This window comes from Rissa tridactyla, chromosome 23 (genome assembly GCF_028500815.1).
Source record: "Rissa tridactyla isolate bRisTri1 chromosome 23, bRisTri1.patW.cur.20221130, whole genome shotgun sequence".
NCBI classification, from domain to species: domain Eukaryota; kingdom Metazoa; phylum Chordata; class Aves; order Charadriiformes; family Laridae; genus Rissa; species Rissa tridactyla.
The window spans coordinates 1,560,863-1,588,433 of NC_071488.1; the positions used below are offsets into that span (position 1 = coordinate 1,560,863).

Consider the following 27,571-nt stretch of genomic DNA (forward strand, 5'->3'; position numbering starts at 1 on the left):
CTTTTTGTTCTGCTGCCAGCTATTCTACTAGATCACCAACAACTGAGAGAGGATTATTTCAGTCTCCATCTTCTTGTAGCATATTTAAGAATTTGTTTTCCTTCTCAACTCACTCCCCATTCTTAAAAGAATCCCTGGGAAGCTCCTGTTGTCCTGATACCTGAGCTGAGAAAAGGTAAGTGCAATACGACGCCTACATTGCATTCACTTCTGGTCCTGTGTTACAGACGTATCTCCATCCAACAGCCATGTCCTGCTATGAGCGGTGTCCGTCCAACCCCTGTGGCCCAACCCCGCTGGCAAATAGCTGCAACGAGCCCTGTGTCAGGCAGTGCCAGGACTCCACAGTGGTGATCCAACCATCTCCCGTGGTGGTGACGCTGCCTGGACCCATCCTCAGCTCCTTCCCTCAGAACACCACTGTGGGTTCCTCAGCATCTGCAGCCATCGGGAGCGTGCTCAGTGCTGAGGGAGTGCCCATCTCCTCCGGCAGCTCCTTGGGATTCGGCGGCTTTGGGTATCCAGGCCTGGGCAGTGGGTACAGCCGGCCCTACCGTCGCTACAACACCTACCGCAGTGGCTTCTATGGGCCGTGCTAAAGCGTGAGGAGCAAGCAGGAAGGAATGACCAGGAATGCTGAAGCACAACCCGATGCAGGACTGAGCTCATGGCCATGGTTTTCAGAAGTGATGTTAGATACCCACAGCTCCAGCTCAAGTTACTGGAGCTGTGGGAACTCGGCATCTCCTAAAATCAGGCCTTTGCTTGTCTTACTCCTTGAATACTTCTGAATAGAATACTTCTGAATACTTCTGAATCAAACATATGTTTTTTCTACTGCTGTAGATGATACCTCATTGTCTCAGGTCACAGCAGCAGCAAGAAAAGAAACCCAGGATGAGAAGACATATCAGCTGTTGTCTTACTGTGTCCTAGAAATATAAACTTTGTAATTTTTTTATTCTGCTTTTTGCTCTCATTAAAGTTATGCAGCATCACAACCCAAGTCTCCTGGTGTTTGTTTGAAAGAATTTTAGCCTTTTTGCAAATTTTCTTACCGTTCCTCTGTTGCATTGATTGAAAGCTACTTTTTCATGCCGACTAGAAGCAAGGCTGTGGCCGGTGACCTCGATGCTAAGAACTCTTTTAGGGCTGCAAAACTCTGGGAACATTGTTACGAAGTATCTACTTTATATATACACAACCTATCTACTTTCTATATGCAAATTAGAGGCTGTCTGTGGAACTAGATTAGATACATCATAGCAAAGTGGGTATTAGCTACAGAATCAGTACTTTGTTGACAAGTACTTTTCACTTTGCTACATTTCCTTCCCCAACTCTGGCTTTCGGCGCAGGGGTAAGGCTTAAACTTTCACTTGAAGTGCTTGTTATCCAATTCCTCTTGTTCTTCATCACTACCAGACACAGACGTGATATAAATGCTGCTGGGGCCACTAATCAGAGGAGAAGAACGTATGTTTAGAGCTGAAGATCAAGAAAATATTTACTTTTCCATCTGAAATGCATGTTGATTCCACACTGACTCATCTTAATACTTGGCTTTTTTGCATCTCTGCCAAGAAATTATTCTCAAGGCTGGAAGCATTTTATGATCTAACAGAATGGCAGGGTATCTAATCTAGCATATAATGATATTTGTTTTAAGGAATCCTGTTGTGATTCACACTCTCAATAACTCTGACCTGAAGCTGCAGGGTGCAAAGAAAGATTTACATTCTTTTACCATCAAATCACTGCTTGAATAATCGGATTTGTGAAGTAAAACATGAACAGCAGCAGAAGCCTCAAAGGAGGTATACACATAGCTTTTTGGGACAAAACTATTTGATCTATTTACTTGCTATTTACTGCAGAAGTACTGTGTATTTTAGGTCTCCGTATAAAACCCTGGCCGTCATTACTGTCCTGGTTGCAGCCCTACAGAATTACAACAAAAAGCTCATGTCAAGAGATGAAGCATGCTAACATCAAAGAAATATAGGACATTTGTAGCCATTAAAACCTTTAGAAATCCTCGCAAGTAAATTATTTTTGCTAAATAAAAGTAATGACCTGAGATTTAAAACAGATTTGCAACAGCCACTGAAGCTACTAAACCAGTAGGTTTTGGGGGAAAATTGAAGAGCTTCTCATGTTGGGAAGGTCTGAAGCATTCAAATAATTGCAGTTATATAAATTCTGTTGTAGCTGGTTAAATTGTCCCCAACAGTTAAATTGTTCCCAGTAGTTAAATAGCGTATGGTTTATGGACCAGTCTGGTCTCCTCTTGGCGTCAGATGGAAAGCCTCCCTCAAAGCTTCTTTCATCTCAAAGACCTGCAGATCATTTGAATGCCTTGTGCTTGTACACTCAAGCCTCTGAAGTCAACATAAGGATGAGACAGATTTCAATTCATATAAGTAATTTGTCAGCTCTTTGGCAATTTGGTAGCTCACCAGCCTGTCTTACACAAAGGGTTTTAATTGAGTGTGTGGAACGCGAAACTCCATCGCTGATCCATAAGTGAGAGCTGTTACGTCCTGCTTCACCAGCCTTAACAATCCCAAAAAACAAGATCCAAAGGCTCTCAACCTTTTGGGTAAACTCTAGGCACTAATTAGACTAAATTGGCAGAATATCAATGAAAATATTTCCAGGCTGTTAATGAGTCTGTTTCTAAAATATTACATACCCTCCAAGAAAACCTGTTTATGCCCCTAGAGGGAAGAATGAGGAAAAGTTAGCATTCTTTGGCTATCTCAGTTTACAGACAGAAGGGAAATTAATTCTCCAGGTGAGTGACTGTTTCTACCCACTATAATTTTTTAAAATATATAAAAAGATGACAGGTAGTATGTTGGACAGCAGAGACTGTGAGGAAAGGGAAGAAAAAGGTGCTCTCCTTTTATAGAAAGGGGGAGGAGAATTTTCTTGTGGAGAATCATTAAAATATGTAGACTTATAGGATTTTACAGAAGATGAAGCAAACCTTCAAAAACCTTCCAACCCAAAGCTTTATTTTTTAATCAATTATGAAAATTTTTAATAGAATAATTAAAGTTTCTGAAGGTGTTTACCTGGAATTAGTTTGTGAAGTCCTTTGAGTGATCTTGACTCACACACTTTTAAATTAGGTTATTAGCCAGGTGATGCTGAGATCTTGTCGCGTACCTTGAACATTAGCTAGTATGAAACTTTGCATATTTGAGCCATTAGCAAAAAGCTGTTCTGAACTTTGAAGTCCTTTGTTCTTCTGAAGACCAAGACCAACCTCTGTATAGAGACACTCTTTATTTAGGGTTAATTCATATCTCTCGCTGGGGGATGGTGGTGCTAAGAGAAGAGGCCTGATTCGTGTTTTTTCCATACTTTCCATCTGGGGAATTATTTCCAGCAGGTTGGGGTAGAGTCAGGACAGGCCACAGAGGTAAAAAAAAAAAGATCACGTAATGATGTATGTAGTGGAGAAGTCCCGGGTGTAACTTCTATTGACTCTGCAGTTTGGCTCAGGCAGACCACTGCCTCTAAGTTCCAATACTTGAAAGCAATCTTTAACATGCACATTCATACTTAATTTTATGTGAAAATTGCTACACATCCAGGTGACTTGCTGGGATTTCAGGTAGGAATAATGGTGATTCCTCAGATGGGAGACTGCACAGAAATCCTGTCTGGAATTAGAGGCAGTTAATAAATGTCACAAAGTGATGAGATCAAGTAATCAAACTCTTTCATTATAAGGGTGATTGTTTGACTTGAGCATGGAAAATGAAGTCAAAATTTATGATTGGGTAAAGAAATGTGGTCTTAGATGTGTTTGTATTAGCTGTATTCATACAAAGTAGGAAAACTGCAGTTTAGCCGAAGCAATTTTAGAACGTGTCTTATTGGCTCTGGTCAGCAATTTTCACCAGTCTTAATTGTCTTTAACCTTTGGAATGCCGATGGGAATGTGATGCTCTTCTCAGCTGTGTTTTTCTGGGATTGAAATAGTGCAGTAGTGCAAAATTTGGGAATACCTATTATACAGCTTGTGGTAAAGCTGAGTCCTTGAAATGGAAATACTTGTGAATTGAGCCCAGGCCCTCACCTCAGAGCTAAATGATCATTCACCTAAAGGAGTGAAGTCTTGAATAAGGACTATGCATCGCATACGCTCCCCTTAAGCAGCGTCTTGATGGCTAAAATGAAACATAAAATGTACATTGGCCTTAGGAGGCAACATAATTAGTGCTGTAATTCAAACGAGTCACCGCGGTCTTCCAAGCAATTAAGTGGGTGCCCATTGGTGAAGATGAAAGCTTTGTGTATACTGGAATGTGAATGTAATGAGGGGAGGGGAGAAAACAGAGCAATAGTAAAAGAGATTTTGAAAGAAAAAAAAAAAAGGTGTTGATCAGTTTGGGGTATTTTGCATGCAAAAGTACGCATCATTAAATAATTTCATGCATAATATATGTCCCTGGTCTGCAGGCAGTCTGGAACGTGGTATAAAAGCCTATACAACACAAGACTCTTCCATCCACTTCTCTTGCCTTAGTCGCCCAGGTGAACAGGTAAGTCTGAATCTGCCCAGTGTCTTTTTAAATGCTAAACTGTTACTTTGATGACTGCTTTTTTGTTGTTGTTGTTTTGGTTTTTTGTTATTCTTAGTTCTTTATAAATGTTGCTAGCTTTTTTGCTTTTGGGAGGAAAATTAGAAAGGCTTACTTCTATCAAAAAGAAAGGCTTTATTTACCTCTGAAGCAGGGTGTAAAGAGACAGGACTTAGAGGTTATGGGCAATATTGTCCCTCAAAAGAAGCAGCTTCACGCTCCATTTTAGAGATCAATGCTAAGTCAGTAGCTTGCCAATAAACCCAGTTGGAAATATGGTCTCATCTTAAGAAACTGGGCCAAGAAAAGAAAAAAAAAGAAATAAATTTTGAAAAAGATTAAATTTTTTTGAGTACCAGGATCTATCCCCAAGTCCTGTTTTCCACAGGCAGAAGAGCAGGGATCCCAGCAGATTCTAATACATTGAATTCAAATCAAGGCAGAAACCTACAATTGGGAAAATAATCCTTCTTCGCATCCCAAGTTTGTCTGTTCTGGTCATATGACCTTTGGGAGCAAAGCATGCTTCTTAGACACTTTTCTATAGTTCTGCAAATGCCACTGGCTGGGCTGTGAGTGACTAAGTTCTAGCGTTAAGGCACTAAATGCAGTTATGTGTCAATGTTCAGCTCAGGGCCACTTTCTCTGCCTGGTGGGAGCTCCAGCTGCTGGTCTCCACCTCCTGGTACAGTCACAATTGCACCTTCTCCAGAGAGACAGCATGAAGGACAACTCCCAAACAACGGGAAATGCCTTTGCTGATAAGGGGTCAAGCAAACTTTACCAGGACTGGCACTGCAGTTCAGAGGCTAGCTGCAGAGCAGGAACATCCTCCAGCAGCCTTATAAAAACCAAGAGAAACCTCTATGCTATTTTCAGACTGTGTGCTGTGGATTTTGGTCTATAAATCATAGAAGAGTTAGAGCTGGAAGGGACCTTAAAGCTCATCTCATTCCAGCCCCCTGCCCTGGGCAGGGACACCTCCACCAGCCCAGGTTGCTCCAAGCCCCGTCCAACCTGGCCTTGAACCCCTCCAGGGATGGGGCAGCCACAGCTTCTCTGGGCAACCTGGGCCAGGGGCTCACCACCCTCACAGCAAAGAATTTCTTCCTGATATCTATTGTAAATCTCCCCTCTTTCACTTTACCTCTCATCCCATCCCATTACTACCAGTCCTATCTGACCACCTTCTCTGGGTACTCTCACTTATGTTATCCTCTTACTTGACTTTTATAAACTTAATACAGCTTTTATGTTGCATTTACTTTCTTCCCTGTGTTTCAGACTTCCCTCTGTCCGACAGACATGTCTTCCTATGACCTGTGCTCACCCACCCCCTGTGGCCCAACCCCACTGGCAAATAGCTGCAACGAGCCCTGCGTCAGGCAGTGCCAGGACTCCACGTACGTCATCCAACCCCCTCCCGTGGTGGTGACCTTGCCTGGACCCATCCTCAGCTCCTTCCCTCAGAACACTGCCGTGGGATCCACCACCTCCGCAGCCGTGGGCAGCAACCTCAGCTCTGAGGGAGTGCCCATCTCCTCTGGCAGCTCCTTGGGATTCGGCGGCTTTGGGTATCCAGGCCTGGGCAGTGGGTACAGCCGGCCCTACCGTCGCTACAACGCCTACCGCAGTAGCTTCAGTGAGCCGTGCTAAAGCGTGAGGAGCAAGCAGGAAGGAATGACCAGGAATGCTGAAGCACAACCCGATGCAGGACTGAGCTCATGGCCATGGTTTTCAGAAGTGATGTTAGATACCCACAGCTCCAGCTCAAGTTACTGGAGCTGTGGGAACTCGGCATCTCCTAAAATCAGGCCTTTGCTTGTCTTACTCCTTGAATACTTCTGAATAGAATACTTCTGAATACTTCTGAATCAAACATATGTTTTTTCTACTGCTGTAGATGATACCTCATTGTCTCAGGTCACAGCAGCAGCAAGAAAAGAAACCCAGGATGAGAAGACATATCAGCTGTTGTCTTACTGTGTCCTAGAAATATATACTTTGTAATTTTTTTATTCTGCTTTTTGCTCTCATTAAAGTTACGCAGCATCACAACCCAAGTCTCCTGGTGTTTGTTTGAAAGAATTTTAGCCTTTTTGCAAATTTTCTTACCGTTCCTCTGTTGCATTGATTGAAAGCTACTTTTTCATGTCGACTAGAAGCAAGGCTGTGGCTGGTGACCTCGATGCCAAGAACTCTTTTAGGGCTGCAAAACTCTGGGAACATTGTTACGAAGTATCTACTTTATATATACACAACCTATCTACTTTCTATATGCAAATTAGAGGCTGTCTGTGGAACTAGATTAGATACATCATAGCAAAGTGGGTATTAGCTACAGAATCAGTACTTTGTTGACAAGTACTTTCGCTTTGCTACATTTCCTTCCCCAACTCTGGCTTTCGTCGCAGGGGTAAGGCTTAAACTTTCACTTGAAGTGCTTGTTATCCAATTCCTCTTGTTCTTCTGAAAGTGTGTCGGGTGGCCACCGTCCGAGCAAAGCGGGACCTGCAAGAGAAAAGGCCATGGGGAATTTGGGGGGAATGATCTAAGAAGAGACCTCCTCACCCCGCCAATTATATTATTTTTTTGCAATTAATGCCAAGTTATCTTAAATGTCGATTTGGAACTCGTGTTGTAAACTGAGCTCCTGGTGCCTCTGTGTGGAGCTTCATGGGCTGGTGCTGACAGCCCATGTTGGCTGTTTGGGTTGAGGTTGGTTGGGTTTGGCAGAGGCACTTGTGTGCGCTCACTGGTTGAGGGCATGTGTGGAGTTTAATGAGAGGCTGAATTTTCACCCCATGCAAAAGTCTGTAATTTCAATGTTTATTTTCAGTATGAAACCCCTTCTCTTCTTATTGGGATGGAAAGGCTTTAAATGAACGTGTTAATCCTGGGTCTCCAGCTCCAAACAAGCAGGCTGTGACCCTGTCCTTCCTAAATGACTAATGGAAGGAAAAGTAAAATCAGAGAATTAGCAAGTAATTGCAGCAAAATGCAGTTGAGTGGTATCTCATGTAACCCTTGGCAGAAAGAAAAGACGCCTTGTGAAAAGGGTTTACACCAATGATTGCAGGCAATGCCTTGCTCTGAGGTGATGGGTTACCGGTGGCCATTCATCAGCCTTTGTGGCACCAAGACATGGTTCTGCAAGGAGGGTGGATCTGACACACAGGGCCTTGTGGGAAGAGAAATACTAATTGCACCCTTACAATTGGAAATACGATTAGAATCTGCATTTGAAAAATTATTCAAACATATTTAAACAATAACTAAAGCCCACCCATTTTGGGTGGGGTGTTTTGCAGAGGTTCTGGTGAGTAAATAATTTCTACCCTCCAGTGTAAACTAACTTTTGTTATTGTTTTCTTCTGCTGTTCCCCACTGAATTCCGGCATAATGACTACACTACACCTGTTTTTTTTGCAGGCATACTCCACAGATCCGTATGCAGTAGTTAGTTACATTTATTTTTTGACAAAAAGGGAAATTGTAACATAAATTGTTTACGCTTATTAGACCACAGCAAGATGCAAACCCAAACCTCAAAATTTAAAGTTCTTCTTAACAGTATTTGAATGACATTAACAATGAAAGTAACTATGTTAAGGTATGAACTTTGAGGATTACATATCTAGTGATGTCTGAACACCTTTGCCTTCAGGGGAGCTATTTGAGCAGCAGAGCTGAGGCTGTGAAGATCCAGTCAGAGGCTGTAGATACATCTTCTGGTTTAAGTGATAAGCCAGAAATTGTTAATAATTTAAGGGCGTGAGCAGAGTTCACTCTTGGTGGTGAGGAACCAGGTGCTCTAGATTATTGTGTGAATGCAAATGGCTGTGTAGGGTACGCAGGCTGTCGCTAATGCTGCCAATAAGCATCTATATTAGTACAATTAGTGAAGAATGAAGTCTGAGATAAAAGGAAGAACAGTCAGAGCTGGTGTGAAGGGTGAGAGGAAGGAACTAATCAGGAGGGCTCTGAGTTGCAAGAACTTTTACAGATTTGTTCAACTGCTTAAAGCCTCTGAGGCATCCACTTCTTTATAATGGGCTAATTAATTACAATTCAGAATTTCCTGCACATGGTACTCTTCTTGCCAGGGAAACTTCCATTTTCTTTTTCCCCATGCAGAGATTTTTGGGGTCTTGTTTGTGTCTGGAGCCATTATGTGGGGATTATTGTGAGTAACCTTCCAGTTCCATTTTGATTTAGAATTTTTTCTCAGATGTTTAGTCACGCAGAGGTGTCTCAGGAGGATGTTCTTATATTATGCAAAAAAGTTTTAATTATAATCTCAATATATAGGTCTGTCCTTGATTATACAAAAAAAAGAAGCTGTGAACTTCACTCACTTTAATTCATCTCAAAGATCAGGCCATTAAGTCAGTCTGACTGTACAAGAAAGTGGCTGGAGTTAGAACAATAATTATTGTAATTATTTTCAAGAAAGGTTGTAGACATATCTGAAAATGTTGCTAGATCCCTTTTTTAAATGCATAGTCTGATTTTAAAAGTATTTTGTTTTCCAAGCAGAACTTGGATGCAGGAAGAATAAAAAAAAAAAAAAGAAAATAATTTATGGATACTGTTATGCAAATTAATTCCTCAAATAGCTTCTAAAGTGGAAATTATTTTTGAAAAAGGCTGTTAATCCCTTTAAAACATGGAGAAGTACTGAGGAACAAATAGGGTTGGTGAAGCTAAAAAAGGCTTTGGCATTTTATTTTAGAATCTCCTTGGAATATGAGATGGCTTAAACCAAACCTTGAGCTATTTTTTAATTAAAAATAAAATTGCTGCAATTCCTGCAGCCAAGAACAATGACATAAATTTTAGAAGCCAATGACTGACCTGCACACCCATATCTTAATAATAGATTGTTACAGAAGTGATATGAGAATTCAAATATGGGTCACATATCTTAAATTTGCACATAATGTGATGCTTTGCATGCCTTGCGCTTTAATAAAAGCTTCTGATAAACTTTGAAGTTCTCAGGAGCCCATGACCAAGTCAAACAAGTTTCTGTTCCCAGGGGATCTTCACAAAGACACTCCTAATTTAGCGCTGATTTACATGTCTCACTAGTTAAAGTGCTAGGAGAGCAAAACCCTCAGTGCTCTCTGTGTCTAGGATTGCTGCTGTGTTTCATCCCTTTACTATTTACCCTGCAAGCCTGCCCCCGTAGCAGAGGCTCAATGCCATTGTGCAATCCAAAGACTGCTGTAAAGTGGCAGCAAAATTGACTGCAATGAAGAAATTATTGACGTTTTATACCCTTTTAATACTCCTCCAACTGGTTCCCGTTGGTCTCTAACATGTCTGTAGCAGACACTGCAGGGACAGTGATGCTGCTGAAGGAAAAAAAGAATACTTGAATGTGATTTCTTCTGCCTCCGCAGCTGAGTCTTGCCAAGCCTTATCTGGTGCAGAAGTCTTCCTTGAGAACAAATGTCACCAAGCAATGTAATGTATTTATGCAGGTGGAAGCTAATCTAAAACCAGCTGCTGATGTTTTGAGGGCTGAGATAAGAATAAAAGTGAATTTGTGGATTCTTTCAAGAACTCCTAAGAGATCAGGCCCAGAATTAGAAACAGCCGGAGAAGTTCTTCTATTAATAAGATTTGTCCACCACACTCCTTCATGGAAGTGCTATCATTTGATATTATCTTAGACTGGACTTCTAATACTCTTTTGTTTCTTCTTCTGTGTCAAAGAAGCAGAATCTTAAATGTTTTTCTAGTTATATTTCAGCCTCTGTACATAACAGTTTTCAGTTCCTCCCAACTCTCACAAGGTTCTCCAGTGTCCTTCCCTTTTAACAGTATTTGTGCCGCTTCTCTCGTCTTGGGGCTGGAGTTGGGTGAAAATTGTACGTGTATTCCTGGCCATTTTCTGAAAAGAGAGAGACTGATTTTTCTCTCTTCTCTTTTCCCTAAAAGCAGCTTGAATGCCCAAACTACAAGCGCTCATGGGCTGAATTCCAAAAGCTGAAGTTCTTTATGATTTCCAACAGTATTTACCTTGCAGAGGAGGGTACAAGGGACTGCATTATGGAAATTATGCTTAATCTCCTTTAATGACACCAGGCAGATCCAAGAGGGTTTTGAAGAGAGAATAAATCCTTCTGAATTAATCATTCTAGTGTTCCCAGAAATTAACTTGGCCAGAATATTTTAAGATGAAAGAAGCTTGTGGTCAGATATACGTGCCACAAGATAAGGAAGTGAGGCAGTAATAAACGCAAATACTGGGGCAAAAAAACATGTAATCAGTAGTGGCTCATAAATAACTTCATGCACAAAGAATGTCCCAGGTTGTTGGGCAACTTGGGCCTCAGTATAAAAACCTGAGCAACTCAAGACTCTTCCATCCATTCTTCTTGCCTTTGCCTTGGTGAATAAGGTAAGTCTGAACCCATTTATTCTCTTCTTATATGTTGAACTGTTGCCTTGATGATTTTGTAGCTTTCCCTCACGAATGTTGTAGTACATTCAGCTATTTTTCTCTGAGGGACGAAGGGGTTTTCATATGAAAGAGGAAGTTTTCTGTTGGTGGGCAGTTATAAAAATCGTTGAATGGGGCAGTTAGTCACAAGTTACCCAGTTGGGTCTATTTATTCAACTCTGGAATCCAAACAAGTTTTCAGGTCTTGCAGATGAAAATAAAATATCTGTAGTGAATTCTTGGGTCTTTTCAGAGTAGTGTTCTGGTCTGTGGAAAATTCAGCTAAGGCCGGAAGATCAGAAGAACACGGGGATACTGGCCAATACTGGAAGTCCTGGGCCACCAGCTCTCCACAGAGAAAGCAATCATCGGTCCATCCCGCCTTTGAAACACAACTCGTAGTTCTTCCACAGGCAAGGAGTGACCTTTAACCAGTTGCTTCTCCATCCTCCAAACAACTGTGGACAGATTTGCACTGTAGCTTCTTAGATCTGCTGCTGATTTTAATATTAATAGCAATACACAAAAATGGAAGTGTTCCTGAATTCGGTTGCCTGTGCTTCCGTTTCTTACTGAACAGATTTTAAGTACTTAAGCTTCTATTTTCCACTTTCTAAAACTGGGAGAAGGGACCTCCAAGATGGAATATGCATGAGAGGAAGCTACAGGAGTGAAATCAGAAAGGTTATTTGCTGTATTAGCATTAGGTAGAATGTTTGTCATCATTGACTCTTTAGCAAAGAGGGAAGCCTTGGATCAAGAATACCAAGCTGAGTCTTACCTGTTCCAGCAGAGCACCTTCATCTGAAGGCTACAGAGTCATCCTCCATTTCTCTAGGACACACAGAACCCTAATAGTTTCCCAGTGTGTGGCCACAACTGCAAGGGGAAGTGTTGAAAGTGCCTTTTCCCAAGGGTAGTGTTATGGCCGTGTGGTTAGGGCACTCTGAAATGGGAATTAAGAGGCTTTTGGCACCAGCATGTACGCTGGTTCCCAGGTGTGCTGACTAACCGTGGAGGCTTCAGGGTAAGTTCCTGACTGAGGTGCACCTGTGCTACCTTCTCTAGCAGTCTCCTTAAAGAAAATACAAGCTCAACCCTGTTTTCGAAGTGCTTCCTGTGGATCTGATGAAAAACGTCATCTTGCTCCGCACGGAAACTCATGTTAGCATGCTATACGCTCCCTTTATCAGAGAAATTCAGCTGTACAAATAGAGTTTTATTTAAATTCTTGTATTGCATTTCCATCTTTTTTTTGTGTTTCAGACTTTTCACCCCACAGCCATGTCCTGCTATGACCTGTGTTCTCCCACCCCCTGTGGCCCAACCCCGCTGGCAAATAGCTGCAACGAGCCCTGCGTCAGGCAGTGCCAGGACTCCACAGTGGTGATCCAACCATCTCCCGTGGTGGTGACCTTGCCTGGACCCATCCTCAGCTCCTTCCCTCAGAACACTGCCGTGGGTTCCTCAGCATCTGCAGCCATCGGGAGTGCCCTCAGTGCTGGAGGTGTCCCCATCTCCTCCGGCAGCTCCTTGGGATTTGGCGGCTTTGGGTATCCAGGCCTGGGCAGTGGGTACAGCCGGCCCTACCGTCGCTACAACACCTACCGCAGTGGCTTCTATGGGCCGTGCTAAAGCGTGAGGAGCAAGCAGGAAGGAATGACCAGGAATGCTGAAGCACAACCCGATGCAGGACTGAGCTCATGGCCATGGTTTTCAGAAGTGATGTTAGATACCCACAGCTCCAGCTCAAGTTACTGGAGCTGTGGGAACTCGGCATCTCCTAAAATCAGGCCTTTGCTTGTCTTACTTTTGTTATGCTTTACTTTATATTTCTGATCAAATGTCTTGTTCTCTTATGCTTTTTTGTATTTTACAGTGACTAGGTAAAATATGTAATTATTAGAAATCATTCTGCATAACTGACAGTACAGTCCATTTAAACAATGAAGAAGGAAGATCTCGTTTTGCCGTGTGTGTCATTGTGCGAGTGGGTACCGTCCTTAGTGGACCATGGAAATGTATTCCCTACACTTTACATTGCTTCCTTCCATTCCTCAGCCTCATTAAATTTGTGCTGCATCATACTCTGAGTCTGCCTGTACTTCTATTTTCTCCCAGCCCCTTTCCCAGCTTGTCTGTGGTGAAACAGGTCCCATTGCAAGTCATCAGTTCCAGAAAAAAAATGCAAAAACCTTCATGCCAATTGCCACGGGAGAACAAGTCCAATTTCAGTTGTGGAAATTTTTTTTTCTTTTGTCTATACGTGATAAATCCAGTCTGAGACAATTTATTGAAGGCTAGAAGTAGATGATGTTCCCCTGCAATGGGTGCATCTCCTGTAAGCAGGAAATCTTAAAGTAAGGGAGCTGCTTCTCTTTACACTTTAAGGACCCTTTACCTACTGTAACACGGAGGTGAAAAAAGGCCCTTTAACTGCCTTAATATTTCTTTTTTATGAGATTTTTTTTTTTTTTTGAGGCTGATGTCTTTGAAGAGGGATGAGAATGGGTCAATAAGCTGATTTGAGGAGGGGAATTAAATCCCCTTCATTGAGAAGTGGAAGAGCCTCATTTCAGGAGAAAGCTCACTGTGGGGGATACTGTTTCTCCGTGTCCTTCTGTAGATGTAGTAGACAAAAGTATCTACGTAGAAAAGAGGACACAGAGATGCAGCAGGAAAATTTACAGGTGCATGAAGAACATTAGAAATTATAGGGATAACCCTTTTTCTGAAGCACTGACTCCACTCATCTGTTTTCAGCTTGCTGCACAAATAGGATACATGTGCTATTACCTGGGCAACCTGGAAGAAGATTGTGACTTTCTTTACCCCCTCAGTCATACTTAGGCAGACCCCTCTAAAAGAAGGGGGAGAGGATGCTTTTCCTGAGCCCAGCTGAGCTTGCTCAGGGCGGAGGTGGTGGGAGAGGGGCAGAAGCTGGTGCAGCCGCTTGGTGCAGTCCTTTGAGTGCAGCTTTCTGCTGGGTGCAGAACCTCTTGGCAGCTGAGATCAGGCTCTGGTAAGTCTTGAAGGCTTTGTGGTGTTTTTGAGAGGGAATTGGCCTTTAAAATTTGCAGGCCTGGGATGCACATCTAGGAGAAAGAGGATAAAAGATTTTAAGTGCTAACCCTTTCTCAGTGTGTCTTTATAAACTGCTTCCTACCTGTTGTGCTTAGTACACGCGGACTTTATCAGGTGTTGCTTTGTTCTAGCTTGATATCTGTGTTGCAATAAAGGTTGTGTTTAGAAACTGGGAGAATTTGTCTCTAAGGGAAGAAGGTTTTAAAAGTTCCACTTGAAGGCTCTGGATGAGCCATAGGGCTCACAGCCTGATAGCTGGGAAATTTCTTGCATGGAACCTTTGTCTGTGTCTGCACAGCCTGATGCTGAACTGTAATTAAAGCCGGGGAAAGATGTTGACAAAGTTATATTGACTACAGTCATCAGTGGAGCTAAATTAAAGGTGGTACATCAGTTCCATGAAAGAATTAATAATTTTAAGGAGTAGGTTTTGTTAATGCGCAACAGAAGAGAATGGAAAGTTATCAGTGTGATGTTATAATACAGCAGAAGGTTGGTCTGAATCAAATGTGTAATATGGTTTTTTGCCATCTCAAGTGAAGCTTTTGTTTTATCAAAGCGGGTGAACTCCAAAGGAGTCATCATACTTTTGCAGTTGCAAAATAGATTTCTCTTACGGAGAGAGTATCTAATGTATCTAATGCAGCAGAGAAGTTACAATTCCATGGTAGTGATATAGTTTTATGGCTGAGGAACATTAGTGAAGGTACCTTTAACATATTCAGGTGGACAGATAATGACATTTCCCATGGAAAAAGTACATTTTCCTCCTCTTGCAATCCCCTTATGCAATTCTCTGTTAAGCTTTCTTCCGATCAACTGCACGAAACCTCTCCACAGAGGTAGCCCCTGTGCATGTACACTCTTTCCAAAGTTGGGATCTTTTATTCAAGCATTTAGAAATTGTAGCAGAAAGCCTGGTATGCAGCTCGCTTCGTCAAAACAAAACCCAAAACCACTCCTCAAGCATCATTTCCCCGCTTCATACCTGTCCCAGACTACCTTCTTTGGGTTAAAACTTATCGCAGCAACAAGTATAGCACAGTCCCAAAGTAAAAGGTTTCTCTGTTTGTTTTTGTAGTTAAAAACAAAGTATTTTATTCACTGCTGCAGAATATGAGCTACACTATCATCTTACAGAGAGAATTTTCTAGGCCAGACAAGACCAGGCGCTGCCTCTCAAGTTGTTATTGTGTTGGCTTTGGAAATGTCATTGTGTGGTGGACTGTGGGCTACATAAACAGGCAGCCTGTGTGCAATAACACATAGTACCAGAGAAATCAGGTACTATTTCAGATACTAATCAGGTACCAACCAGAAAAAACAGCAGCATAAAACCTGGTGCATGGTAGAGTACATGTGCTCTGAGCAAAAGAACTGTCTGTATCTTCTCTTTCTCAATTTATAAACTTACATCTGTTAATACGTATCACTGAATAGCTGGAACAAGCTAGTCCCATAGAAAAAAAGAGTAACGTGAGCTGGTTTTGCAGGACACCAAGTATTTGCTGCTGCTGTCAGTGAAAATGTATTTCAATACCAAATTTTGTAAAGCTGAAACCAGAATTGTAGCGTCTGCTGTGCGTACAGGGGCAAGGGCAGGCGCAGGAAGGCTCTGAAGACCAAAAGCTCTTATAGCTTTCTCAGGCTGCCTGGAGGATCTGAGACATTCTTGCACATTGACTAACTAGTTCCTGCATTAATTTTTTTTTTTTTTTTTTTTGCATATGGCTGGGTTCCCACTAGTGAAATGGTTTTGTTTACTGTTTATGTTTATTGCCTGGACTTATCCTGGTGTTGGATGAAAACCACGATCCGTGGTGTCTCTTTCATCTTTCTGGTTTGCATCCATTAAATATGCCTGGCTCCATTATACTGACTCCACCTTCCCAAATTGTGGATGAGTCAAAATTCAATTTGCTTAGGAATTTTGTCTGCTCTTTAGCATTTTGGTCACACTGGCCCATGGGAGTATCACCTGCTGTCACAGCAGGAGCTTTTAATTTAAGTCCTGAGTGTGCAATTTCATCCCTGATAAGTGACTGTGAGATTTAGGATGAGTACCCTTTGTAACGTTCCAATGAATGATATCCCAAAACTTTCAGCTCCTGGGATGAGGAGATCGAGCCAGCCAGGCTAACCTGACATATGATGGCCAGTAGGTCGTGGGAGGTCATTCTCCCCCTCTACTCTGCACTGGTGAGGCCACAACTGGAGTACTGTGTCCAGTTCTGGGCTCCCCAGTTCAAGAGGGACAGGGAACTACTGGAGCGAGTCCAGCGTAGGGCAACCAAGATGATTGTGGGACTGGAGCACCTCCCTTATGAGGAAAGGCTGAAAGAGCTGGGACTCTTTAGCCTGGAGAAGAGAAGGTTGAGGGGGGACCTGATTAATGTTTACAAGTACCTAAAGGGTGGGTTTAAGGAGGACGGAGCCAGGCTCTTTTCAATGGTTCCCAGCGACAGGACAAGGGGCAATGGGCACAAGCTAGAACATAGGAAGTTCCGTTCAAATACACGGAAAAACTTCTTTACAGTGAGGGTGACAGAGCACTGGAACAGGCTGCCCAGGGAGGTTGTGGAGTCCCCTTCTCTGGAGATTTTCAAGGCCCGCCTGGATGCAGCCCTGAGGGATGTGCTTTAGGCAACCCTGCTCTAGCAGGGGAGTTGGACTAGATGATCTCTAGAGGTCCCTTCCAACTCTGAAGATTCCGTGATTCCGTGATTCCGTGATCACCTTCGGGAGAGGACTTGTGATTCTTCTTCTCATTGTTATACCTTTTGATGAGTTTGTTTTCAAAACCACAAGTTGTCTTATGGTCAATAGATAGTTATTGCTGGAAAGGATTTTTTTTTTTTCTTTAACATTTTGGTACCGCGGTAGTGTGTCTGTGTGTGTGCATTGGTCAGAGCATTGGGGAAAGCCTGGTAAACCCCAAGGAAGAGAAGAGCTTCAGTCAGTAGTGTCAATGATGGGGGTCATCACATACCTCACACCCAGTGACTGCTGATTGGAATGGGGTTTTTAACATGTGATTTCGTGCAAATAAAATACTTGCATTTTAAGTAAAAACTGGAAGGGCTCCAGTTTATGACACCATTATAATATGAGGAAGCTTGTGAGATTCGTCAGTCACAATGAACTGGTCACAAATTTTAAGCACTGATGATGATGTTCAAATAGTGTCACATACCTTTGCATTTTCTGATAATGCATTATTTGCGTGTCTGAGCCATTGATGAAGACCTGTTGTGGACTTTGAAGCCTTTTGTTCTTCAAAAGCATACAATCAGCATTTATTTCCCAGGAGATCTTCAAGATACTCACAGTTCAGAGACAATTTGCATGTCTCTAGCTAAGTGATTTAAACATTAGGGAGGGGATCAGTTTTCCAATCTCTGCTCTCCTAAAGTCTGCTTAGGCATTGCATGCAATTCCTTTTTAATCTAGAAATTGTCTTTGAAAAAGAAATTGAATTGTCGCACATTGCAACGTTCTTTAAGACCATGCAAAATAAAGACATTATTTGCTTTCAAAAGAGGAAAAAAGAAGGAGAATATTATAAACATCTGTAAGTAGCCACCATTAATTTGGTGTATAATTTTGTGTAATAGTGCGAGACACAGTAGGGGAAAATAATAATTTAATGCCAAATGTAAAACTCCTTAGCGACTTTAATGACCCCATGGGTAAGCTTGTGCAAGACTCTGAGTACCAGTGTCTCTGACTAGCCTAAAATTCACATTCATCCTCAGTCTGACCTGGATTGTTTTCATGGAGTTTGATGTAGGAAGAAAGCTAAAACTGCCAACTCTTTAGATTAAGGACTTTGGCACTCAGCTTCTAAATTGAAGAGCTGTGTCTCAAATTCCTTCATGGAAGTGTGGTAGTTTTATATTAAAATGAATAGATCAGACTGCTGATACTCTTTCATCCTGTCTCCTGAGTCAAGAAAGTAAAACAACATGGTCCTTCAAATATATCTCTTTCCCAGTAAGTACCTTTGAGACTGGTTAAGTGCCATAAGCTCTGCAAAGTAATTTCTATAACAATATTCTTTTCTGAATTTGTCTTGTTGTTTGCGAGGAATTTGGCAAACCTACAGTCGAATTCAGAGTCAGAAATAGTAACTTCTGGCTTTTTCAGAGTGAGATGTGTCAAAAACTTGTGCTCTCTATGAAGAGGGAAGGGGGATTTCACAGGGGAGTTCACATGCATCTTTCCTAATATATGTATTCATCTGTGTCAAATGATGTACATTGCATATATTGTCCTTAAAATGCAAAATAATTTCTTTAGTAACTCAGATGAATCAGTTGATCTGACCAGGAATTAACTGGGCTCATAAGATTTTAAGATAAAAGAAACCTCTATAGTGGAATGCATATGTTATGGTGAGGAAATTAAATCAGGGCAGTAAATACAAACAGTGAGGAAAAAGTAAATCATCAGCTGGGAATATTTTGCATACAAGAAGTCTTTAGCAATTGGCTGGTAAATAGCTACATGCACAAAGTGTGTCTCAGGTCCTCAGGTGCTCTAGGACACAGTATAAAAGCCAGCACAGGGAGAGCTGTTGCCATCCACTTCTGCCTTATTCTCCTTGGTGGAAAGGGTAAGTCTGACTCTGCTCACTGTCTTTCAACGTCCTGAATTGTTGCCTTCATTGTATTTTATTTTTAAACTGTCTTGTCTATAGCAGTCAAAGGTTTATGTTCTTTCTTGGTGTGCATGTGTGAGACCTGCAAGTAGCTCTTTCTGTAAAACAGGGCAGCTGTTCTTTGAAGGGTAGCAATTCCTGGGCACAGGACCTAAGACCCATTTTTCATTTGTGTTGCGGGATCATTCAGTTCCAAGATGTTCAAATTTCTCTGCATGTGAGCTGCTCAACAACTAGAAGTGGCTGTGGGGAATCTGTACAGAGATTTGGGTTTTCTCTCAGCTTTTTCTGTAGATAAACAAGTTAGTGGGCTCAAATTTTCAAAAGTGCATTGAGCAATATTGGAAGGACATCCCTTCTTGCACCAGGATACCACGAAAATAATCCTTCTCTGTTCCTAAGCACTTTGGGACCAGAAATATTTGAATCGCCTCCTTCTAAAACGCTCTGAATGCTTTGGCATTAGATCTCCATTGCAGCACCTCAGTAACACTTAACTGGAATATCAATAGTAAAGCTGCTGCCTGTTCTATTTGCTTATCAAAAGATTTTGGACACCATTGACTTCCATTCTCCCCCCTCCCTTTCAGAAACAGGCAGAAAGTTGCTTTCTCTGTAAGAAGTAAGAGGAATAAGCACAAAGAAAGGGGGACTGTTAAATAAGAATTAGGCAGAATATTTGGGTTTTTGCTGCTTAAGAGACAAGCCCATCTGTGGGGAGGATAATAGCTTCCTTTCATGGGCAACTGTCACATTACCAGGTTATGCTTCTCACTTTTACCTGCTGAGGAATTTATTCTTCTTCCCCCTGTTATGGGGGAAGACTCTCCTTGCTGTACCACGCAGGAGATCGTAAGTCCCTGACTTCCCACCTACTGCAGGGCTGCACACGCTCTGCAGGAGTGTTGTGGGAAATGAGCTATCAAAGACTGCTCAGGAGCAGGTAGTCACCCCTTGAACGCTCCTCTGCAGTCTAGAGGAGTTTGGGTTTCATTGAAGTCTCCTTTCAACCTAAGACTAACACATTATTCAATTCTCCACAGTCTCTAGTTAGTTTCTTGCACTCTCCATCATCTTAGCAGCTTAATTACATGACTATAATTATAACTTCTTTCTTGTATTTACTTCCATGTATTGCAGACTTAGTCCTGTCCCGCAGCCATGTCCTGCTACGACCTGTGTCCTCCCACCCGCTGTGGCCCAACACCGCTGGCAAATAGCTGCAATGAGCCCTGCGTCAGGCAATGCCAGGACTCCACGTACATCATCCAACCTTCTCCTGTGGTGGTCACCCTGCCCGGCCCCATTCTCAGCTCCTTCCCACAAAATACCACAGTGGGATCCTCAGCATCTGCAGCTGTAGGGGATGCTCTCAATGCCGGGGGGGTCCCTATCTCCTCTGGCAGCTCCCTGGGACTTGGGAGCCTTGGATACTCAGGTCTAGGTGGCTTTTATGGGAGGTCCTACCGTCGTTACAACCGGTGTGGGCCATGATAAAGCCTTATGGGAAAAACCACAAAGGAACAACCAGAAGCTTAAAAGCATGATCTGGGTGCAGGACTGAGTTCATGACCACGGCCATATGCTTGCTGACCACCCTCAGCTTTTCCCTGAGCTAATGGGACTGCAGGAGCTTGGCATTTCTGATTTAATGCCTTTCTCTGTTATCAATGAGGTGAAAAATGTAATTTTTGTTGTTGCATGTAGGAGCTGGGTGTCCAGCTGTAAAGCATTGCCTTGAAATGGATGATTAACTTTCTCCATATTCAGCCCTACTGCTTTCTTGTGCTGTACGTTTTTTAAAATACTACTTCTCACCCATTAAATTTATGGTGCATAATAATTTGTGTCTTACAAAGTTCTTCCTCTTTGGAGCCTTCTGTGGGAGAAATTTGCCTGTGCATAAATTGTCAGTACCAGGCAGACCTTCATTTAAATCATAGCATACCAATTAGTAAGGAGGTAATTACAGATAAATGGAAGAAATGAGTAATACCGCTTTTTTTGATAGGGTATATTTTCCTTCAGTCACACTTCTTTAAGTACAATAAAGAATAATCATTCCGGGCTAACAATCAATGGGGCAAAAGAGGTGGGAATGCTAACACTCTCTTACAGGTACTATATAATTTAATATCTTGGTATTCCAATTCCTCGGAGCTCATAAAATCTCAGCAAACTCTGGTATTATTTTCATACTCGCTACTTAGATTATGGTGAAGATCTTGCCATTAACAAGGAATAGCAGTAAGTATCAGGAAGAACACTTAAAAATCAACAAATTAAAGGTAAAATTACGTATGATTTCTCCTTTGTTGGCTTGCTAGTTTAGGAATGCTGCAATTACGTGGTAATTGGTTGCTAAATTATGTAATGATTTGGGGGCCTTTGGGGTGTCACCAGAAATCCTCACAACAATAGCAATTACCCTGCCCATTCTGAACCTTGGGGAAGATAATGACTGCTAAATTGCTAAACAAACATTCATGAACGCAATGCTGTTGATGCCTTAAGGATCCCAATTAAACTTTCATTCCACATTTTAAAGAGAGATTGAGCAGGGCAGATTGACGGATAAAGTAACTCGGCATGACAGGGAGTTTTGCTCCTGAGGGAGGCTAAAGGACAAAAGAAAACCAGAGAAGTTCTTGTGCATCACCACGGGGTTTTAATGTGAAAGAGGAGCAGAGCAGCCAGTTACAGAAAATCAAGGCAATACAAGGGGAAACACGCGATGCAGGTGTCATGCTCTGGTACCAGTGCCCTGCTGAGGACCCAGGGGACAGCCAAGGGGATGAAGGGATGCAGGGGCTACTGAGGCTCAGCCATGCCACCAGGGCACATGGTGGCACAGGGTAGTGGGCTGCTGGGCACACACGGCCTCCTCCTACGCCCGTGCCAGGGCAGCTGGTGTGTGCTGCTGGTCCCCGTGGCTCTTGCTCCATGTCCTCATGACGTGGTCCTCGCTTCAGGGCTGTTGCTGGTTCAGGGCACCATCCTGGGGGTCTTAGAACGACCCACAGCTGCCGCGGCGGGACCTGCCCCACCTCTGGGCACCAGGGAGGTAATACCCCGTGCCGTAGGAGGAGAAACCAGAGCTGTAGGACCTCCTGCAATTGCCAAAGCCACTGGACCCATAGCCCAGGGAGCCCCCATAGCCCACATTACCTCCATAACCGAGGGAACGGCCATACCCAAGGGAGCCACCATAGCCCCCACAGCCCCCCAAACCAAAGGAGTTCCCATAGCCCCGGGAGCCCCCAAAGCCAGAGGAACCCCCAAAGCCCAGGGAGCTCCCACAGCCCCCCAGACCAAAGGAGCTTCCGGAGCCCCGGGAGCCCCCATAGCCCCCCAAACCAAAGGAGGCCCCATAGCCAGAGGAGCCCCCATAGCCCAGGGAGCTCCCGTAACTCCCATAGCCTCCCAGACCAAAGGAACTCCCATAACCCCGGGAGCTCCCATACCCCAAGGAACGCCCAGAGGCCCCCAGACCAAAGGAGCCCCCCCCATAGCCCTGCAAGCTTCGGGAACTGAAGGAACTCCCCAACCCAGCTGGCCCTGATGATCCCACAATGCTCTCCTGAGGAAAAGAGCTGAGTATGGGGCCTGGGATTGTCACCACAGCTGGTGGGGGGAAGACGACTGCTCTGGAGTCGGGGCATTGCTGCACACACGGCTCATTGTAGCTCTCGGCAATCGGCTGAGGGCAGGTCACCTCGCAGGGTCTGCAGGACTCACTGTAGTAAGACATCCTTCTTGTGATAGCTGTGAATCTGCAAAGCACAGCAGTAAGGAGGTTTCAGATACAGAATTTTTCACCTGCCTCTAGATGCCTGTGCTTGCTTTGTCATTCATGGAAATTGTGACAGCCCAGAGTTCATTACCTTGCAAAGTACATCTACATCTGGACACATATATCACATCCTAGACTGTTTGCTGTCAGGTTTCTCTAGACATCATGCACAGATGTAGACATCTAATGTCATTTGTGGTCAATCCCACACTTGATTTCACTGCTCTTGCTTGTAGCATGATAAATCTAACTTACTAAAACCAGCTGAAACAGGCTGAAGTATGGTATTTACAGCAAGTTAAGAAAAGTATCAGACAGAGCCAGTTATTTCTACAGTTTCCTATTGCTTCCCTAGTAGCACTCCCAAATAGGAATATTTGCTCTTATGGGGCAAATACTACCACAAGATGGTAGATACTATGATCACTCTGATATTTTTAAATTTTATGATGTATGTAGATCCTGAATTGGAACTGAAATGCCTGGGCAATGGTTATTCAAAGTGGAATAGTAAAGCTTCCCATTTTGTTCTAAGGATAACACCTTCTCACACCTGCAGTTCTCTAACCTACCAATCCATAACATCACGTAGAATTTAGCATGAAGAGAAAAAGGCTTGAGGAAGCTAGAAATTCAACCAAATTGGACTTACCCTGTTCACCGAGGAGAATGAGGCAGGAGATGTGGGTAGAGAGGCTTTGAGTGGAGGCAGCTTTTATACATTTCTCAAACTGCTTACAGGTATGAAACACCCTTCGTGCCTCAGGTCCTACATAGTGACAAAACAACCTCTCCATTGAGGGATTTAATTTTGCTTGCTTTGCACTGCCACTCCCCACCTACAAAAACAATTGCGATACAATGGCAATACCAATTTGTGGGCATTGGCCCTGTGGATGGTGAGACCATTCAGACATCTGGTACCCAGCACCAGCACTGGGGCATCTGCTATTCAACTTTAAGTTTCAAGACAGTAAGTTTGATCTTTAGGGTAGATGATTAAGGATCAATTAAAGTTATCTGTCTTTTAAGAATAGTGCCATATAAGTGAATACTAATAAAATATGTGCAAGCTGGATAAGAAGAGGAAGAAAGGTAATAGAAAGAGGGAGAATTTCAGGTATCTGCATCTAGTTTAGAAATGAGGTTTCCATCATCTGTATTGGCTGATCAAATATCATTAATTACTCATTAATTACATGGTGGATTCCATTGTTATTTTTACTGCTGTCTTCTGAACTGTCATTGAGGTAGTAGCACTTCAGAGATGTTCCAGATTCTCCTAGGAACGACAAGAGGCTTTACAAACACCCACTAAAAATTAATATTTGATGTGTTGTACCATTGTGTTATACACAAACACCCAGCTATCAGCATGTAACTCTTGTGCAAGAGCATCAGTTCAGGCATGTGTGAATGAAGTGCTCTGTGTCATTAGGTACAGCATCATGCATGAGCGAGGGAGTCATTTAGAGGTGAGAGCAAGCAATCTGGAAAGTCTGGAGTAGAGATTTTAGGGCACCAATTTGAGACCCCTTGTTTTTCAGAACATGGACGGATAGCCAATTAAGTCTGAAAATTCAGATAATTTTTAATGGGGCTCTTCCCCTCTCCCCCCTAGAATAAAAGGCAATAAACATTTCAGGCATATTAGCAAAATACTGGCTCATAAAGGGAGATAAAGCTACTATCTAGAGTCTGTAGCATGGACATGTCATAATCTCCCCAAACATAGTAATACTTAGTAAAATAAAGAACTTGATATCATGAAAGAAAATCAAACCATCGCAAACATTGAAGTTCTAAATCACAGTCTGTTTAGGGACTCAAAAGGAGTGACATTGGTTGGCATATTTTTAAATGATGCTGTTTCATAACAAGGGAGCTTCTTTTAATGTGATAATAACAGAAATTGCAAGCACTAAGTAGTAATGAGTATTTGTGAAGCAGCTTAAAGTCATTATCTTCCAGGTGCCTCTCGTTAGTATCAGCACATCCTGATGACACTTCAAAGGCACAGCTACCTTACAATTTAAAGGCAATTTATAGCCTATCTTTTGCAATATTGTAAAATTATAAAACATCAGATTTGCAAATAACTGTATGATGCCACAGGCTTACCCCATTAAAGTATATCCCTTTTAATACTATTTTATTAATTTCTCACCTTTTCTTAAGTGGTCAGCACTACAGGGGTGGGGGGAAAGAAAATTAGGATAGTTTTAAAATGTATTTCTAACCGAATTTCTAGAAGTAGAGATTTCAAAGGAAATTTGACATGTTTGGTATTAGCTTTAGAGAGAGATCCTGTCAACAGTTGTGGCTCTGTCAATAAGGCTTTTTCTGCCTGCTTGGGGGTGTCACTCAGCCCAGCCGTTGCTCTGTTAACCTGGTGGCACCTGAATTGTCTCAGAAGATTTGAGAGAAGGATGTTGGGAGAGGTTTCGATGGACTGATTCTAGCTCCACTTGGGTTGTACTTAGTATTTCTAGTGATGATGGGATTGTATCATTCCCCTCTATCATTTCACAAGTGCAGTAAATCAGACACTGACCATCCTGCCTCAGTTAATTGTAGGTAAAATGAAAAGCTTAGAGCACAAACTAAAATCTTTTCCAGGCCTTACTGCTTTCGTGCTGTTATTAGCAATAGTGATGTCCCATCAGGAGTAAGCTTGCACTGTGTCAGCTTTTTGCTCTGCTATATAACAACATTTATAGATCTCTAGCCAACTGCAGGGAGAAATTGGGTCCTCTCAGAGCCAAACTACTAGCTCACGTTGGATGACCTTCACCTGGTTCGTGCACATGGCACCATAAAGGGCTACACACCACTTGAGCATTACCTTGAACATTAAAATGGGACTAACATGATGCAAGACTATTGCTATGGCTTTCAGTTGATGACTGTATGGCAAACCTTCAGCTGCAAGTTCCCCAAATCCCCTAAAATGACAATCACAGATAACTGATTGTTATTGTCATCAGCAGTTGTATCACACCCACACTAACATTTGGGAGGGACAGTGCTGAGGTGGCAAAATTAAAGCTCCCACTATCATGTTTGTTTTGTAAGAAATTTGGACAAGAGGCACAAGGGGTGGCTGGAAGAAGCATATAAGAGCTCGTATCACCCGCAGCCCTTCTATCCATTTCTCTTGTCTCAGTCTCCGCAGTGAACAAGGTAAGTGTGATTTCACTTATTCTTTCTACTACTATTAGTGTTTACTCCAAAAATGCTTTTGTCACAGAGGTGATTCCTGCATGTGCTTTTAGACTTATATCCTTTGTTTCCTTCTGAACGTGTGTCTTTGTTCAGATACAGTATCAGGAGTCACTGTATTAGGATAGGAAGTAGATCTCTAAGCTATAGAAATACTTCGGGTGACTTGCACCTCAAAAAGTCTGAATCAATACGTACAATCTTCCGTTCCTGTTGGCTTCTTTTTCACTGGTTCTTACACTTCATGAGTTCATCCTTGATGGTCCATGTTGCTACAGATAGATCAGCCTGTCTAATTTATCCAGTACTGAATTTGTATTTCACATCAAGTTATTTACAAAGGTGATCATACCGAGATGAAAGAAAGAATAAAGGTTGAGTTCATACATGAATTTTATTTGTTAGCATGTATAAATTTTTCTGTTTCCCTGTTAACTTCTGATACTTCGGACACAGAGACTTTACTTAATAATCTTGGTTCATCTCTTCCTGCCTCCAGTCTGATACTTGTTCATTTACCTTAAACCTCCTTACTGATAGAGTCTCATCCATCACAAGAAGGATGTCTTACTACAGTGAGTCCTGTAGACCCTGCGAGGTGACCTGCCCTCAGCCGATTGCCGAGAGCTACAATGAGCCGTGTGTGCAGCAATGCCCCGACTCCAGAGCAGTCGTCTTCCCCCCACCAGCTGTGGTGACAATCCCAGGCCCCATACTCAGCTCTTTTCCTCAGGAGAGCATTGTGGGATCGTCAGGGCCAGCTGGGTTGGGGAGTTCCTTCAGTTCCCGAAGCTTGCAGGGCTATGGGGGGGGCTCCTTTGGTCTGGGGGCCTCTGGGCGTTCCTTGGGGTATGGGAGCTCCCGGGGTTATGAGAGTTCCTTTGGTCTGGGAGGCTATGGGAGTTACGGGAGCTCCCTGGGCTATGGGGGCTCCTCTGGCTATGGGGCCTCCTTTGGTTTGGGGGGCTATGGGGGCTCCCGGGGCTCCGGAAGCTCCTTTGGTCTGGGGGGCTGTGGGAGCTCCCTGGGCTTTGGGGGTTCCTCTGGCTTTGGGGGCTCCCGGAGCTATGGGAACTCCTTTGGTTTGGGGGGCTGTGGGGGCTATGGTGGCTCCCTTGGGTATGGCCGTTCCCTCGGTTATGGAGGTAATGTGGGCTATGGGGGCTCCCTGGGCTATGGGTCCAGTGGCTTTGGCAATTGCAGGAGGTCCTACAGCTCTGGTTTCTCCTCCTACGGCACGGGGTATTACCTCCCTGGTGCCCAGAGGTGGGGCAGGTCCCGCCGCGGCAGCTGTGGGTCGTTCTAAGACCCCCAGGATGGTGCCCTGAACCAGCAACAGCCCTGAAGCGAGGACCACGTCATGAGGACATGGAGCAAGAGCCACGGGGACCAGCAGCACACACCAGCTGCCCTGGCACGGGCGTAGGAGGAGGCCGTGTGTGCCCAGCAGCCCACTACCCTGTGCCACCATGTGCCCTGGTGGCATGGCTGAGCCTCAGTAGCCCCTGCATCCCTTCATCCCCTTGGCTGTCCCCTGGGTCCTCAGCAGGGCACTGGTACCAGAGCATGACACCTGCATCGCGTGTTTCCCCTTGTATTGCCTTGATTTTCTGTAACTGGCTGCTCTGCTCCTCTTTCACATTAAAACCCCGTGGTGATGCACAAGAACTTCTCTGGTTTTCATGTATTCTTCAGCCTCCTCTTGGAGAAATATTCACTGTTCTGCAAGGAAAAAGTGCCTGGAGTCCCTTAGGAGTCAT

General features: G+C 43.3%; 4 protein-coding genes across 4 annotated transcripts; all 4 read left to right on the top strand.

Moving 5' to 3' along the window:
- The first annotated feature begins 248 nt into the window (after positions 1-248).
- LOC128900924 (feather keratin 1-like) lies at positions 249-599 on the top strand. The gene has a single exon (XM_054182586.1). It carries the CDS (start codon positions 249-251, stop codon positions 597-599), a length of 351 nt encoding a protein of 116 aa, XP_054038561.1.
- A 5,304-nt stretch (positions 600-5,903) lies between these two features.
- LOC128900953 (feather beta keratin-like) lies at positions 5,904-6,254 on the top strand. The gene has a single exon (XM_054182651.1). It carries the CDS (start codon positions 5,904-5,906, stop codon positions 6,252-6,254), a length of 351 nt encoding a protein of 116 aa, XP_054038626.1.
- Positions 6,255-12,330: 6,076 nt separating this feature from the next.
- On the top strand, positions 12,331-12,687 carry LOC128900902 (feather keratin 4-like). The gene has a single exon (XM_054182555.1). The coding sequence runs from the start codon at positions 12,337-12,339 to the stop codon at positions 12,685-12,687; it is 351 nt and encodes a 116-aa protein (XP_054038530.1). The 5' UTR covers positions 12,331-12,336.
- Positions 12,688-19,957: 7,270 nt separating this feature from the next.
- On the top strand, positions 19,958-27,117 carry LOC128901175 (scale keratin-like). Its single transcript, XM_054183013.1, has 2 exons — positions 19,958-20,143; positions 26,686-27,117. Exons 1-2 carry the CDS (start codon positions 19,958-19,960, stop codon positions 27,115-27,117), a joined length of 618 nt encoding a protein of 205 aa, XP_054038988.1.
- The last annotated feature ends 454 nt before the right edge of the window (positions 27,118-27,571 follow it).